General features: G+C 40.3%; 1 protein-coding gene across 6 annotated transcripts in view; it reads right to left on the minus strand.

Annotated features, from left to right (window-relative positions):
- Window positions 1–17,217, minus strand: part of DST (dystonin) — a 296,528-nt gene that overhangs the window by 275,766 nt on the left and 3,545 nt on the right. For all 6 annotated transcript variants that reach the window (XM_057414085.1, XM_057414090.1, XM_057414089.1 and 3 more), the window contains exon 3: window positions 4,262–4,450. In XM_057414085.1, the coding sequence (XP_057270068.1) occupies window positions 4,262–4,450 (189 nt within the window). The remainder of the gene's footprint in view (window positions 1–4,261; window positions 4,451–17,217) is intronic.

The raw sequence follows: 17,217 nt of genomic DNA on the forward strand, positions 1-17,217 counted from the left end.
GCAACAAGCTGCAGGATGGATGACACTGTGACTGTGTGGAGCTTCACAAAGCTGCAGTCATTTGTCATGGCATAAGTCTTATTCACCCTGTCACCACGGCATTAATAATATATTCAGAATAACTTACAATGTCCATGAGAAATGAATTGGTGACTTATGTTTTCTGTAATCTAAGACAGATAATGATTTATTCTTTTTTTGTGGAAATGTGAGTTCATTGAGGCTGTAGAATAAAAAGCTATCAAAAGAACCTTATCTGGTTGCATAAAAGATATACTGCCAAAAGATAATGACATAATGGCAACAGCACTTGGACAAGTTTTCTCTGAATCAGGGATTTATTGTTGTTTTAGTGTTAGGTCTTGTCAGACACAGCATAGACCCATGAAATTACAGGAAAGTGAAGTTATGTAGTAACACTGCACATGTTCTATTCTTATACTTTTTTTTCTTTGCTGGTCCTGAAGTCCCTGACATGTTACTGACTTTTGGGAAAAGCAGGGTTTTCTTAGCTTCACTAATCCATTCTTCAATGCCTGTTTTGCTGTTTACACCATTTCCACAGGTTTAGCTCTTCAGCTCAGCACCACTGATGCTCTTTTGCCCATGTTAGTAAAAAGTGGCAGTTGGTAATAGCCTCAGCAATTACAGGCAGGCTTATGTTCAGCATAGGCTTACCATGGAAAAAAGTTAAGAATGATCAAACAAAAAAGGGAATCAAAAAAACAAGAATGGGATAGAAAGGCATAGAGGAAATGATGGAAGAGATGAAGGAAGGACAACAAAGGGGGAAGAGAACCAGAAGCAAGTGATGAATAGTGGACAGCCTGGTGAAAGGAGACCTAGTAAGAATAACAGAGTTAGACAAAGTAGTCTAAGAGAGCAAGATAGGATGGGAGTGAAAGAGAGATGGTTGATAAGAAAGGAAGAACAGATCCTTTAAAAATAGCAGAAGAGAAATCCACCAGAGGAAATTAAACCATAAACAGCATAAACATAAGCAGAGTAAAATAAAAACTAAGTAGAAGCATGAGAGAACAGAGGAAATTGCAGCATGGTGAAGTGAAAGCAGAGAAACAAAATGTGTCTGCTAAAAGGTAAAAATTCTGGCAGTTGTTGGCAGCTCTTTCTTTGCACAAGTGTTTTGCTCTCTCAGGCACACATTTCCATTAGGGAATGCTCTTTCTCAAACCAGCTCCAGCGCTCACTGATAATTCTTGGTGTTAACTGATACAAATCTAGGAAGGTTCAGTCAGGTTGGAGCAACCTCAAGATAGTCTTTTTTAGGGTATGCTCAGTCGTTACATTTTTATTAATACTGGCTTAATAGAAGTAGTTCAAGCTCCTCAACATTGGCACAGATAAGTTAGTCAGCAAATATATCAAAGCAATGAGCTTTCTAAAAGGAGCAATGAGCTCTCTAAAAGGAGAAATGCAGTGTATCTGCAGGAAGGATCCTTACACACATTTACGTTATGAACTGTTTCAATGAATTGTCATATTTCCTCACTAAAAGTAGGTTATCAATATTAAAAGAACAGACCAAGCTGTGTGGTTCGGTTGATACACTGAAGGGAAGGAATGGCATCCAGAGGGACCTCGACACGCTTGTGAGGTGGGCTGATGCCAACCTCATGAAGTTTAACCATGCCAAGTGCAAGGTCCTACACCTGGGTCGGAGCAATCCCAGGCACAGCTACAGGTTGGGCAGAGAAGAGATTCAGAGCAGCCCTGCAGAGAAGGAGTTGGGGGTGTTGGTTGATGAGAAAATGAACATGGGCTGGCAGTGTGCACTTGCAGCCCAGAAAGCCAACTGAATCCTGGGCTGCATCAAAAGGAGCGTGACCAGCAGGTCGAAGGAGGTGATCCTGCCCCTCTACTCTGCTCTTGTGAGACCTCACCTGGAGTACTGTGTGATGGAACACCTTATCCTTGGTGCCATCTTAAGGCATATCAAGGATAAGAAGGTTATGAGGGGCAGTCAACATGGCTTCACCAGGGGGAAATCATGTTTGACCAATATCTTAGCCTTTTATGAGGAAATAACACGGTGGATGGATGATGGCAGAGCGGTGGATGTGGTCTACCTTGACTTCAGCAAAGCATTTGACACAGTCTCCCACAGCATCCTCACAGCTAAAATGAGGAAGTGTGGACTGGATGATCAGGTAGTGAGGTGGACTGTGAACTGGCTGAAGGAGAGAAGCCAGAGAGTTGTAGTCTATGGGGCTGAGTCTAGTTGGAGGCCTGTAACTAGTGGAGTGCCTCAAGGGTCAGTACTGGGACCTGTATTATTTAATATATTCATCAATGATTTAGATGAGGGAATTGAGTGTACTATCAGCAAGTTTGCTGATGACACTAAGCTGGGAGGAGTGGCTGACACGCCAGAAGGCTGTGCTGCCATCCAGCGAGACCTGGACAGGCTGGAGAGTTGGGCAGGGAATAACTTGATGAAATATAACAAGGGGAAGTGTAGAGTCCTGCATCTGGGCAGGAACAACCCCAGGTTCCAGTATAGGTTGGGGAACGACCTGTTAGAGAGCAGTGTAGGGGAGAGGGACCTGGGGGTCCTAGTGGACGACAGGATGACCATGAGCCAACACTGTGCCCTTGTGGCTAAGAAGGCCAATGGCATCCTGGGGTGTATTAGAAGGGGGTGGTTAGTAGGTCGAGAGAGGTCCTCCTTCCCCTCTACTCTGCCCTGGTGAGACCGCATCTGGAGTACTGTGTCCAGTTCTGGGCCCCTCAGTTCAAGAAGGACAGGGAGCTGCTGGAGAGAGTCCAGCGCAGGGCAACGAAGATGATTAAGGGAGTGGAGCATCTCCCTTATGAGGAAAGACTGAGGGAGCTGGGTCTCTATAGTTTGGAGAAGAGGAGACTGAGGGGTGACCTTATAAGTGTCTATAAATATATAAAGGGGGAGTGTCACGAGGATGGAGCCAGGCTCTACTCAGTGGCAAACAATGATAGGACAAGGGGTAATGGGTACAAACTGGAACACAAGAGGTTCCACTTAAACTTGAGAAGAAACTTCTTCTCAGTGAGGGTGACAGAACACTGGAACAGGCTGCCCAGGGAGGTTGTGGAGTCTCCTTCCCTGGAGACATTCAAAACCTGCCTGGACGCATTCCTGTGTAACATTATCTAGGTGTTCCTGCTCCGGCAGGGGGATTGGACTAGATGATCTTTCGAGGTCCCTTCCAATCTCTAACATACTGTGATACTGTGATACTGTGCAGTTCTGGTGTCCTCAACATAAAAAGGACATGGAACTGTTGGAACAAGTCCAGAGAAGGGCCACGAGGATGATCAGGGGACTGGAGCACCTCTCGGATGAAGATAGGCTGAGGAAGTTGGGGCTGTTCATCCTGGAGAAGAGAAGGCTGCGTGGAGACCTCATAGCAGCCTTCCAGTATCTGAAGGGGGCCTACAGGGATGCTGGGGAGGGACTCTTCATTAGAGACTGTAGTGATAGGACAAGGGGTAATGGGTTAAAACTTAAACAGGGGAAGTTTAGGTTGGATATAAGAAGGAAATTCTTCCCTGTTAGGATGGTGAGGCACTGGAATAGGTTGTCCAGGGAGGTTGTGATGCTCCATCCCTGGCAGTGTTCAAGACCAGGCTGGACGAGGCCTTGGGTGATATGATTTAGTGTAAGGTGTCCCTGCCCACGGCAGGGGGGTTGGAACTAGATGATCTTAAGGTCCTTTCCAACCCTAACTATTCTATGATTCTATGATTCTATGTGTCGATCAAGCTGAGGAGCAAAGAATGATGAGACTTGATACAAGCTTTGTTAAGCAGAAAGATCATAAATACTGTATAAAGTAGAAGAGACCTCAAAATTGTATCTAGTAATGAGTTTTAATATCAATTTGGTTCAGTACATAGAATATCTGATAAATCTGAGTGAGGAATTTCGGTAACATGCACATGTTCTATAAAAACCTGTTAAGTCACGTCCCTATAAGACTATCAGGTTAAATATTCAATATTCTTATAGGAATATTGAATAAAGACTGAATAGTAGACAAAAACCAAAATTCAAAAACCCTTCTTCAGAACTAGATTATTTTTAAAGTTATGCGTCAGCATTAAATACAGACTAACAAATTTATATATAGATTCACTGAACATGAGAACTGAAAAGTTTTATAAATTGAGGAAGAGAATATGGATGGCCAAAAAGTTAGAATTATATTACATGCCTCTATTATACTCTTTGAGTGCTGTTTATCCCTCAGGGTAGAATACTTACAGGTTTTCGAGTCGGGGTAACTTGAACAGAATGATAAAATTCTGGCTGAACTCGGCTGCTTTTCTTGATTTTTCTTTTTCTTACAGAAGTTTCCTGCTCACTTAGGTGATGAGCTTCCACTATGGGTTGTGTTTCCTCAAGGCGAGGTGCTACACGTCTTCTAGCATGACGAGGACTTGACCTAAAGCCCTGTAACAGAAAAAGCAATCATTGTGTTTAACATCTCCCAGAATGAAGCTGTGTAACAACAGAAAAATCACATAGGATGGTAATAACAACTTAAGTTACAAGCATGCTCATCCTAAATTTATATACTATCTATACAAACTGCATGTAACAATAAAGAGATGTTGCCAAGTGCCATTAATATCACATTTGTTTTCTGTTTCTCAATTATATGTGTTATTGACACAGATAGTAAGAGTAACTCGTTTGCTTTTCTTTATAAACTCATGCTTTTAGTTATTTATTACTAAACAGTTCTAATTAAAAATTTATAATTAAAATTTTCCAGGTTAATTCTTGGCCTCAAGAGAAATTGTTTTAGGGAGCATGAGCTGGAAAAGGTGCATTTTTTCCTGAGAATGAAACCAGAGAAAAATTGGTAGCTGGCAACACTTAATGATGACTAATGGTTCTTGTTAAGAGTTCTAATGCTGCTAGATATGAAGGGAGACTTTACCATTTGGAATAAATAATTAAGACAGAATGCTGCCCTTCTCTGCCATCTGAGATATACATGTATATTTGGCCAAATTAATAAACTCAGGAAAAGCTGCCCTTCACAAACGCTTTTTAGAGGCTTGCAGTGAAAGTCTCATAATCCAGAATGTCTCATAGCCCTACAGAATTTAATTCCTTTAATGGCAACATGTATAATGCTAGCCTGCTATTGCTACCTGCAGAGCATTTACAAGGAGCATTCTCTCATTTCACTGAGTCCCCCTCATGAGCGTGCACCAGCCTGCCATGCGTCATTTGTACGGGATAAAATGTTAGCTGATATCAAATTTGGCCAGGTTGTAAATAAGAACTTCATTCACTTAGTCACATTAGCCTTCAGAATAAGTGAGCCAAATCTATGTCCTTCATGACAGTCTGCAGTTTAAGGACTCTACTCCCTTTCAAAAGCAAGAATAGATGCAACAATTCCTAATTTTCTACCTTCTTTTATTTTTCTAATAAAATCATAGAATCATAGAATAGTTAGGGTTGGAAAGGACCTTAAGATCATCTAGTTCCAACCCCCCTGCCATGGGCAGGGACACCACACATTAAACCCTCTCACCCAAGTCTCCATCCAACCTGGCTTTGAACACTGCCATATGTCTGCTGAAGTCCTTATGCCACAAACCCAGCACCCAGAAATGGCTCATCCATATAAAGAAGCAAGCTTCTACCAGGGGAGATTTTAGCTAAAACTGCAGAAATGTATGCTATGAATCTAAATACCCTGAGTTCTTGCCAGCTCAAAACTAGTGGGAGCAATACATTTCCATATAAACCTGCTGTTCTTTTTTCACCCTACTCTTAGCTTTTGTTTTTTTGTGTGTTTTCTTTTGGCTTTTTTTTGTTTTGTTTTAATTGGGAAATCAGCAGAAAAAGGTTATGCTAAAATGTTGTTACATTGGTAAATTGAAGCAATCAAAATTCAGATGTATGGCTCTGACTAAACTGGATTTACTCCTGTAACGTTCATGAAACTGCAAGGGGAGAGAATGCAGTCTGTTCTGGACACTCTGAGAGACATGCAGCTATTTTCATTATTTAAAGGTGTGCTCCATTAAGTAAACAGACTCCTAAAGAGCCAAAACACACAAACATGTATTTACATACACATGCTAATAATTACTACAGATAGACATTTGCATGCAACAGATGATGTGAAAAGGTTGAAGTGCAAAGGTGAAGTAACTTTCAGGTAACAACCTTCTACTCCTGAACACTGGATAGGAGGGACAGTAATAGAGCCCAACTCTGCTTAGTCCACCTGGGGAGTTCATGTACGTGGCGCATCACGGCTACAAAATACATAGGATGGAAAGATACGGCCAAAAGTTCCTGAACCCTTTTGTCTCATGCCTCCTATTCTACTGAAGCAATAGTCATTCAGACTACAGGTATGGCCAGACTTCAACTCCCTGTATCTTAATTGAAGCAGGACCTTGTCCGTATCAGCTGACACAAGCAGCATAATGGAAGCCACTGAAGCCAGCAGACCTGCGCGGGTTTAGGAAGACCTCTAAACATTCAGAGATGTAACTCTGTGAGACAGATACTCTGCCACACTATTGCAATGGGAAAACTTATTGCCACATTTTCTTTCTACACTGTGAAATCCTAACACATGCTTAAAACGTATCATTCAACATGATACTAGGCCTATTCAGGATGACGGGAAAAATTCAACACGGAGAGCCTGCTATTACAGAGCTTACTTCTTGTGGGAATTTTCTTTCACAAAAAATATTAGCGTGCATCTGGGATTATTCCATAGTAAAAGAAGATATTCTTTAGGAGACCAAAATACCCAGCAAATCTATTCCGAGTTCAGAATTCAGAAGTGATTTCTACACATCAAATGCATTATGATTCATTTACAGATGATGGCTACTGGCTGAAGCCTGGATATATATCCTGTGCTGCAGCTGCTCCCTCACCATACTCCCATCCCCATTAGCTGGATAAAACTTTTTGGGAAAGCATGTTTATGTAACAGAAGAATTTGGTAGAAGCTAAGCAGCTCTAAAAGTGCTTAGAAATGCATGCCAAATAGGGATTCAAGTATGTGGGTCTGTCTCACTGAGTAACTGCACCTCAAAATACTTGAAGGTTTACTGATTATTACGTTTCAATATGAAAAAGTCACAACTTCCAGAAAAAGTCTCTTTATACACAGTGCTTCTCCTTTGTAGTTTATATATTTTTTCACTTTTGTTGTTTATTAATAGCAAGAAAATGGGATCTTTATCTCTTTAAGAGCTCATCTGCTTCTGTTTGCTGAAGCTTATTCTTCACTTGAAGTCATAATCTGCCCACAGTATCACAAATGGTTGCTCTTGGGAGGATTATAATGCAATAAAGGCAGAGGATCATGATTTCAGGTGGAAAATTAATTCCATATCAACAAAGATGTTACAAGGGCAGAGTCCTGAGACCAAAACCCAAAATGCTTACTCATCCCTGCAGTAAGACTTTGCCAGAGCAAAAACCTAAATCTGGAAAATGTCACAATTTGGTAATCAAACATTTGGTAGTCAAAAGCTGCTGCTTCTGCCCTCAGTGCAAAACTAGAATGACCAGCAGTGCCTTCTCAACAATGGAATGAATAGATGCTTCTTGTGTCAGCTGTGTTATTTATCCTGCATTTGAACCCAAAATTGAAAACTTACCAGATTAATACAGCAATCAAAAATTTTTAAAAGGCAAAAATTGCACAAATATCTGCTTTAGAGGTTAAATCAATGCACAAAGAGCAGAAAACTATTACAAAATACTCAGGGAGGCACAGTACACCACCTGAGACCAAATCACTGAGAAAACACTAGAGATTTTTGAATCACACAAGCAACTCAGTGAGGTTGCTCTAACACTGTTAAGCAATCTGTAGTTTCCAGTATCATGTGAATGCTGTGTCACTGGACAATGACAGATCTTTTCTCGTTCTTGGCACTGAGAAGGAGTTGCTCATTCCTAGACCGTACTTTCTGACTCATTTTTATGCCTGTAAAATTCTGAAACAAGGCAAACCAAACAAGACTTCAAATACATATTTTTAGACAATCTGTCTTTGAAATACTAAAATAACTGCATAAATATTTACACTACAAAGTATTTTTCCTTAAAGAAACAACTCGGATGACCACCAGAAGCAGTTTTAGGTATCACAGAGGAAGACGAGGCAAACTGAAACTGGGATTGTCTTCTCTCCCAAAGCATTCATGTGCATCCTTCCAGTTTAGAGTCTGTTTGAATCCACAAATACTGATCTTCCTAGTTATACTCTACAGTCAGCAGGAATAGAGAGGTGTCTCTGGAGGCTAGATCAGGGCCAAAGCCTAGTTCACCTCTCTCAAGGGAGGTTTTCTGCCTGTGGAAGGAGGCTGGGGAGATCACCCTCTTTTAGATTAAATTCATCCTTTTAAGTCTTCTCTGAAAGGTTTTCTTGGGTTTTTTCTCAGGAATTGTGGTAATAAGGAAAGGACCTGTTATGTTTACCCTTAAAGACAAACCAACAGTGAATTTTGCAAAGCCTGGATGCTGCATGCCAGAGCACACAACCAACTGGCTGTGTAAAATGACTTCCACAGTAAGGGGTCTTGTAAAAAAAAATACCTTCTTATCCAGCCAAGTTTGAACTTCACACCTCTGATTCAGTGACTGATTTCTTGTGTCTAGAAACACAGCATGGGATTGCTCTGACTGAAGCTCAGCAGACCACCACTCTCTGGCTTCCTTTTCAAGCCACTGCAGTCAGATGAATCATTCCCTAATGGCATCTATTACTCTCCACTGGCCATAAAGGGGACCCAAGCCAATTACTTCACTTGTAGACATCTATACTGTAAGTATTCAAAATACGACAGGATGTATCAGACCCACGACGACTAGGTTTTGATCTGCCTTCAGTACAATAGTCATCATTCCATGTATATTTATCATCAGATTTCCTCTTATTTTCCTCCTACATGAAATAATTCCAGTCTTTTCCAGTATCTCTTTTTTTTTTTTTTGTCCTTATTCAGACATCACTCTTACTGGACCCCTGTAATTCACCACAGTACTCTTCTAAATGTGTGCTGCTCATTTATATAATAGCAGAACATTTTTTTCTTTCTATTTAAATATTGTCCATCCCAGGTTTTCACTGAATTGCCAAAAGTAATTCAAAAGGCCCTTTCTGGAGACCATATACTTAAATATTAATAAAATGGAGAAACAACTTTTCTCTATAACATACCCCGGCCTTGCACTTATGAACATCATGTGTGTTCATCTGCCCCATTCTTCAGAATTTCTTTAGTATGGTCTGGTATTTGATAACCAAGTACGTCATGATCTGCAGTCCTTGTTATATTTTTGCCTATTCCCATTCCTAGCCCGTTCATTAATACAATAAACAGAATTTTGAAACTTCCTAAAACCTTGTCTGTCATTTACAGACAAGAAAATTTTGGATAATCTGTTGAACCTTTTTCTTTCACGGTCTTAGTTTTTGTGTATTTCTTCCTAATTTTTTGACTGATACTTTAGTAGCACCATATGAACACATCTTTGCTATCCCATGTGTGCATTATTGCTTTAGTGACATGAGTCTTTGACTCCTCCATTCTTTCAGTGTATGATTGTATTATTTCACCAGATCCTCTCCTTCTCCATTCTAGTTTCTATACCCCTACTGCCTTCATCATACATTATTATTTTTATGCTTTGTAAGAAACCATATACATTCTTAATTTTTTCCAGTGTGTTATTTTATGTAGACTATATTGAGTGTCAGAATTCTGATCTTGGAATTCAGCCCTTCCAGCCAGTATGTGTTTTCAGAACCACTAAACACTAACTTCAAGAGAAGTAAGAGTGCATTATCTGATGTCCAGCTGAAGTCAACAGAAATCTTTGCATTAACATCAGTGGACTGGACTGCAGCCCAGTTTGCACTCTGGCAGAACTTCAGCAAACCACAGAAGAAGTGCTAGCTAGCAGTAAGACACAATTCAACACAACTGGAGGAATGACAGCAGAACTCAACTGTGTTTGCAGAGTCTTTACAGATACTTGAGTGAGTCCCATAGATTAAATGCACTTTTGCGGATGCACTAATGAATATTGAAGCCAAAGGGAGCTCAGACAGAATATCCAACTTTGTGTGCTTGGTTTTAAGGTTTTTGGCAGTGGTTGTGTATGCATGAAAGTATATGCAACCTACAACACCTTAGGGCCTGGAAGCATAAGTATGTGTAGTATTGTCGTGGTTTAAACCCAGTCAGGTAACTTGTTCATTCTCAGAATGCTGGATTCTCAGCTGTTTTGCAGACAGGCTGAAATAGTATTAAACCCTATAGTTGAGGTACCTACTTGAACTAGAAAGGCAGGTTCAATTAAGCAACTTTATTGTATCAAATTCCCCTGGCATGCTGAAGGAGAGAAATTTAAGAGCCTTCCTGCTGCACATATAAACATATATATGTGCATCTGTATTGTACAAACAGTTCTAAATTGAAAAGTGACCAAGACTGAATTATTTCCCTTCTTCTCCTATAGTGACTTCCATCCCAAATATCCTTAGCTTACAAAGAAGCAAATAAAACCCCAGAACATTTATTTAATTGCCAGTTCTGCAAGTTCAACCCAAAATCCAGGATTCAACTTCAGTCCTCCAGCTACTTATACATCCTCTTTAATAGTAAAGATTGCTAATTAAAGCTAGGTCTTAGCAGGAAGATTACCTATACTCATACAGCATATTACTTCACAAATGTACAAGGAGGATGCAACAACATCTGCTCTTTCCTGATTCTGTCAAGTCTCAAAACACAGACTGCAACTTTTCCTTTTTTTTTTTTTTTTTTTTCTCTTGTTTGTATGGTTCTCTTGGCTTTTTGATTTTGGTGGTTTTTTTTAATCTTACCTAAGGGTTACTCCTAAAAAGATCTGAATCAAGGTTTAAAACATCATATGTAAGATTTTTACATGCAATTTCTCATTCCACTCCCTCATTAACAAGCTTTCACTGATGCTGCTTTGCATGCTGTATGTTTATTTTAGGAGATATTATTCTTATCTTCTAAAACCTAAACTCTAAGCAGTGCTGGAACCATTTCTCAGATACTGAAGCCTGTGACTTGGCATGTGTCGTATTCCAAGATAAGTCCACATGTTCAAAGGGATTAACAGCAATTGGTTTTTATATAACCTGCACAAGATTACTTTTCCAACTGAGTTCAGGAAATACGTCATCAATAACCTGCTTTCCACTTCCTAAGTGGGCCCCCAAGTGAACCTAGGGTTTACATGTGAATTTAGAATACAGTTTTTAAGAACCCATGCTGCATTACACTGCTGGTTTACACAATGTTTGGATTTTCCTATCAAAGCAGGTAGGCTGTAACACTGGAAAAATCTGAGGATGCGTAAGCAAATAGCTGAATAGCGTGTCCAGTCATGCTTCAAGATACCCTTTAAATACTCTTTCCTGTCTAAATCTATAAATCACAGAAGCTGGCCTGTTCTCCAAGCAGTTCTATCGTTCTCTGACAAGAAGGCTTGCAGCCTTCCACAGCTGCCTTGCCTTTGCAATGGCTTGTCCCAGTTCCTTCCACCATTACCTCAGGGCACTGCAAGCCTTCTGTAGAAACTAAACAATTATTTAAGAACAAAAATAAATCCAAGTACTGCTTAATCAGTGGTCTGCAAGGGAAAGTTTAATTTAGAATGCACTAGCACACTCTCCAAGCATGTCCCTATTAAACCCCTGCTTCCTCTTTTCTCCATCTCATCACTTTTCCTCAGCTAGGGCAGTGTACAGTATACATCAAAAATCTGCCATAAGGAATTAACTTTCAATATTAAAAAAAAAATAAGGAGGAGAATAAGAAATAAGTGCGCAGATTGCTAAACCATGCAAGTGTTGCCTGATATCTGGTACAAATAAATTACTCTCCTCTGCGCAGGGTGTTTGTTTGAAGCACAAACTGGTAATACAATTTATGCCACCACAGCGCGTGAAGATCAATCTGCAGTTTGTCAAGCATAAAACAGATACAAAACTGATGAGAGACTTAACAGGCATATATTTAAAAAAAAAGATACCTAGGGTGGAATTCAGATACCTATTAAGATGCCTAGATTCAGATACCAACAATAGATCTGAATGGGTCTCTCCAGAAGCAACTATTCTGAGCTCCTGTTGTAGCCAATGACAGATTTAGTGGATATATTCAGTGAGGCCTGAAGACCCCTTTCAGCTCATCCTGAAGCAGACACCTACACCAGGTCAGCTGAGTAGCTCTACAGACTAAAACTGTAAATGCCTACAGAGAGTTTATAATGCTGTATAAGAGGATGCTGTTTCTGCAAAGTCACTTTCCAGCTCCTGCTGTACTTTACATGCAGGAAGGTAGCGGCACCAGATTAGGTGCCTTGACCTAGTTGTATCATTTTGTTCTCTCTAGAACAAAGGAAGAAAATAAATACAATACCTCAGTTTGCTGTGATTATGTATTTCAGTATAGTTAGCTAGCTATCAATTTAGACAATCATAAATTAAGCCTTATAAGAACTGTGTTTCACTTCCAGTCTGCACTGTTCACACTGCCATCCTGAAGACAAGTGCTAGATTTAAGCAGCTGAGTGGACAGGGGCAATAAGGACATTGGCACAACTTGCAAGAAACGTGTCTTTGCCCAAATGTCAACCACAGTTAGTTTCCATAGCTGATGTAGTGTTTTCACACTTGAGCCGTAACTCATGTTTCATTTCCACTGATGAGTCAGGAACAGGAAACCTCTGACTGTCCTTGATGCAAGACAGTAGGGCACAAGGGAGCACAGCAGGGGCTCAGACACTTTTGATGGCAGAAGTACCCAGATAACAGGTACCCAGACTTGCAGGGAGGGGAGCTAGAAGCACAAGCCATCAGACCAAAACCAAGCCAGCTTTGCTAGCACTAGGTGAAGATCAGCTGTATCAGCTGTGGGCCTGATGACCTGCTTAAGGATCTCTGCCACACAGTCCTGAGCCCTTGCCTGGAGGAGCTGGAGGGGCCCAAACACACCTTCCTTAGAGCCCAAGACCTCCCCAGGCTGCTGAGTACAGGGGGCAGCTGGAGAGGTCACAGCTTTGGATGGTAGCTGCTCACATTTTACATGGCCAGGCCCAATGGGCCCAGCTCAGCTGAATAGGATCCTGCATGGAAACAGCAAGATAACTTCCCTCTGTGCTCTGTGTGGTTCTTCCATAGCACATCAAAACATGCCTCCTTAAAAAAGCCTGGGAGTGGAAGAGAGTGTAGTGTTTCCATGCCCTGGGCAAATGAATGTAACAGCCCAGGAGCAAAAACAGCCCCCAGGGTCATACTACCCTCTTCTTTCATTTAATACCCTCAGCCTAAAGAGCTGAGCAGTTTCTGATGGGGCATCCACAATCTGATCTGTCACCCTAATAATCTAACCACAGCAACTAGAAATCAATGTAGATGGTGACTTTTTCCTGAGTTGTATGTGATTTATGGACCCCTGCATGATCCTTTCTGTCTGTATAAAAACAGTTTCTACAGCAGATGTGGTAATACATGTGCTCACCACAAGTATGACCTAAGCTGTTTTAATTCAGTTTCAACCTGAGGTTAGTTTCATCTAAAACCAGTAGCTAGACATTCTCATTCTGTACATGTGTATAACGTGGCTGCTAACAAATGGATGGCAACAAGGCACACTCCACCTGCATTCCCCCTGAAGTCAGAGTTCTGCTTGCTGGCAAGCAGCTGCTGACATGCATAAGGAACATGCACTATAACCAGCATACAACCACCAGAGCTGAAACCTCATCTAAACCACACATTTCTAGAGATAACAGTACATACTGAGAATCCTGCATGTGTAAATCCTTAGATGATAGCTAGGAGGTTGTTGACATTAACTGCATTAATGGGAAACTAAATAGGAAGAATAACTTTTATTATGTACTAGATCTATATGCAGTGGTTGTCCCTATCCTGCTAGAGAACTCTGAGGATATGTTCACTTATAATGCAGGTCTCACCATGCAGTCTATCAAGACCTTACTACTGATGTGGACCATGACAGGATGCCAGTACTTTCTCAGTTGACTGATGGAGCCAAGAAGATCCCCTCAGCATTTAAATGCTCTGCAGACTGTGGGAAGCTAGAATACAGATGCAGGCAACCAGCTGGCTATAGAAATATATCAGGCATTTCTACACTACACCATAGTAGAGAGTAAAGGTACCCAAATTAACTCCTCCGGAGTTAGCTCAAATGGTCTTGCTGCAGCAACTGGAGAATTGCCATATATTTTGTGATACAACTGCCAAACAGGCTGTTTCTTAGTATAGAGTGATGCTTGCTAAACTATCTAAAGGCAGCACTGCAGTGAATAAAGCTGACTGACAGTGATGGGCAGACAACATAGAGTAAGCAGAATCTCAGTACCTAGTCTGCCATCTAACAGCTCAGTGTGGTGAACTGTCTAGGCCACGTTACTGGACATGTTAAGAAAAATAGATAGGAGTTGTCCTTCTACAGTGTAAACTGTATTTATAGCTCTGCATTAATTCATAATTGTTTTCATACATTTAAGAAAACAATTTATTTTTGTCTCTTATTTATTCTCCCTTGAACCTGTTCCTTAACTCTTAGACAGTTAATGGAAAAACAGTTTAAACATCCTGGGGGAAAAGCATGTTGAACACAAAGGTAAAATATTTTCAGGCTGATTCAGCTCCACAAAGACAATGAGACAGCCTTTCAATAGGTGAATTAATGTATTTTTCTGGCTAGTCCTGTACATTTCTGTAGCTCCTTGAATGCACTCCCTCCAATCAAACGAGAGACTAGAATTCAGCTTGGAGGGTCTGCAAATTTCTCTTTTCACTGGATCGCTACATATCTGGAGCAGTTTATAAATAACTGCAATGCTCAGGATGAATTATGTTGCAATTCTTCAAAGATTTTTCATTATTTTTTGTAAGATGTCTAGAACTATTTTTAGGCAACTGTCTCACAATCAGCCTCAGAAGGGGGACGATTATGGTAAAGGTATGCTTAGGGATAAATTTATGAACACTTTTTCTGGGCATCAGTTGTTGGCAAAGTCGACATATACATCTACCAGATATTGCTGTTGATAGCTTCACATCCATTGTACCATAATGGATGATTTAGCAAATTCATTGGCTCTTAAAAATTGTCATCAGTCTTGGCTGACCTATTTCACTACCAGCCTTGTCAAAACAATAGACTGAGTATATATATAACTCAGTTAGTGAGTGACTGTTTGGTATACTTAGAGTAAAATATGGAGTCTGCAAAACTGAAATTACCAAATGTTATTCCTTTGCTACAGCTGTGGTTAATACAGCTGCCAGCCCTCCCAGAGAGTCTTTCCACAAAGTGTGAACTCCTGTTTGCCTTACTGGTGTGCCTAGTCCCACCAGACATGCACCTGGGTTACATGAAGTCAGGACTTACAGCGGACTGTAAAACTTCTATGGATTTGCTTCCTAGTAGGTTTATACCTGTAGGTCTCAGTGGAAACATTAACAGGAAACTTGCCCAAAATATATGAGTCAAAAATAAATAAATACAAAAAGATACCATACAAGTCATGGCCACCCACTGACACCAATACCTTCAGTTCCTGAGATCACAGTACTTCTAATTCAGAAGGTAAGATAAAGGAAAACTGAAGGAAAGAATCAGAGGAAAGAATCAGGCTAAAGATGTATAAATCCAGTGATTTTTCCAAATAGTATAAAACCCATCAAGTGTCCCTTCACAATCTCATAAAACCAGTTCAAGATCCTAAATGAGAAACTTCCTTTTCACAAGTTCTTACCTCAAATCCAAAGATTTTGAGAATTATACTATTTGGTTTAATTCCTTCCAGCCTAAGGGCTAAAAGCTTACTTCCTTTTTAATTGAAAGTTAAAAAAAAATCTCACATAATCTGAAGCTTCAATGATAAGGAAAGCTGAAGTTTCGACAATAAGGAAAACTAATTCAGAGAGAAGTGGCAACACAAACAAACTAAGCAATGCCTTTCAATTGTAAGGTACAGAAGACATTGACCTCTTTGTAAAGTGTAAGACGCTAAACACTGAAATACATCAAACCCCAAAGTACTCAGAGAAAATTCCTATACTTGAAAAAAAAACCACAACTCTGCAGAAAGCATGAGAAGTCAGTGAATCACTGATAACATTCACATTTTTGAATATACAAGGAAAAATAATTAACAATAATAATAATACCACCAACAATGGATCATAGTCCCTATTTTGATAAAACTCTTATGAAGTTATGCACTGTTTTCATCAAGCCCAGACATTTCATTCAACAACTGACTCTCAAAATAAAGAGAGACTAGTGCAAACAGCTACATCAAAGTCTGATTTGTCATGTAAGCAATGAATATTGCCATTGGAAATTTACTTGTTTTCTTTTTACAGCCATGGCATATCTAGGTCTCCCTTGGATTAGAAACATTAACTATTCTGGGTGTGATTCCTATGTGACTTCATGGAGTACCTACAGTACCTGGAGGATGGAGAAATCTTAAGAGCAGTTATAGTCCTAATGAACTTAAACAATTGCAATAAAAAAGAATGTATTAAAGAATAGGCCTAACAAACTTCAGATGGTAGTAAATAAATATTAGTGGGGAGATGAAGAGGCTGCTGTACTATCGCAGTAAACTCTCACATCTTCTTGCTGGTACATTTTTCTGTTATGAAGCACCTCTAATAAAGATAGAATTTTACCTACTTCATATTCCTAATGATTCACACAAACTTACCTCTTTTTGAGGCAGGGGGTCAAGCATTTAAGTTCAATCTAAAATACGGAATATCTGCATAGACTTTTGCTATATAATAACGAGGCATGTTTTAGAATCATAGGTTAGGGTTGGAAGGGATCTTAAGATCATCCAATTCCAACCCCCCTGCCATGGGCAGGGACACCTCACACTAAATGATGTCACTCAAGGCCCTGTCCAACCTGGCCTTGAACACCGACAGCGATGGAGCATTCACAACTTCCTTGGGCAACCCATTCCAATGCCTCACCACCCTCACAGCAGAGAACTTCCTCCTTATATCCAACCTAAACTTCCCTGTTTAAGTTTGAACCTGTTACCCCTTGTCCTATCACTGCACTCCCTAATGAAGAGGCCCTCCCCAGCATCCCTATAGGCCCCCTTCAGATACTGGAAAG

This window comes from Pezoporus wallicus, unplaced genomic scaffold (genome assembly GCF_028554395.1).
Source record: "Pezoporus wallicus isolate ANWC-B61680 ecotype Strahan unplaced genomic scaffold, APGP_CSIRO_Pwel_v1 contig_6428, whole genome shotgun sequence".
Classification (NCBI taxonomy): domain Eukaryota; kingdom Metazoa; phylum Chordata; class Aves; order Psittaciformes; family Psittacidae; genus Pezoporus; species Pezoporus wallicus.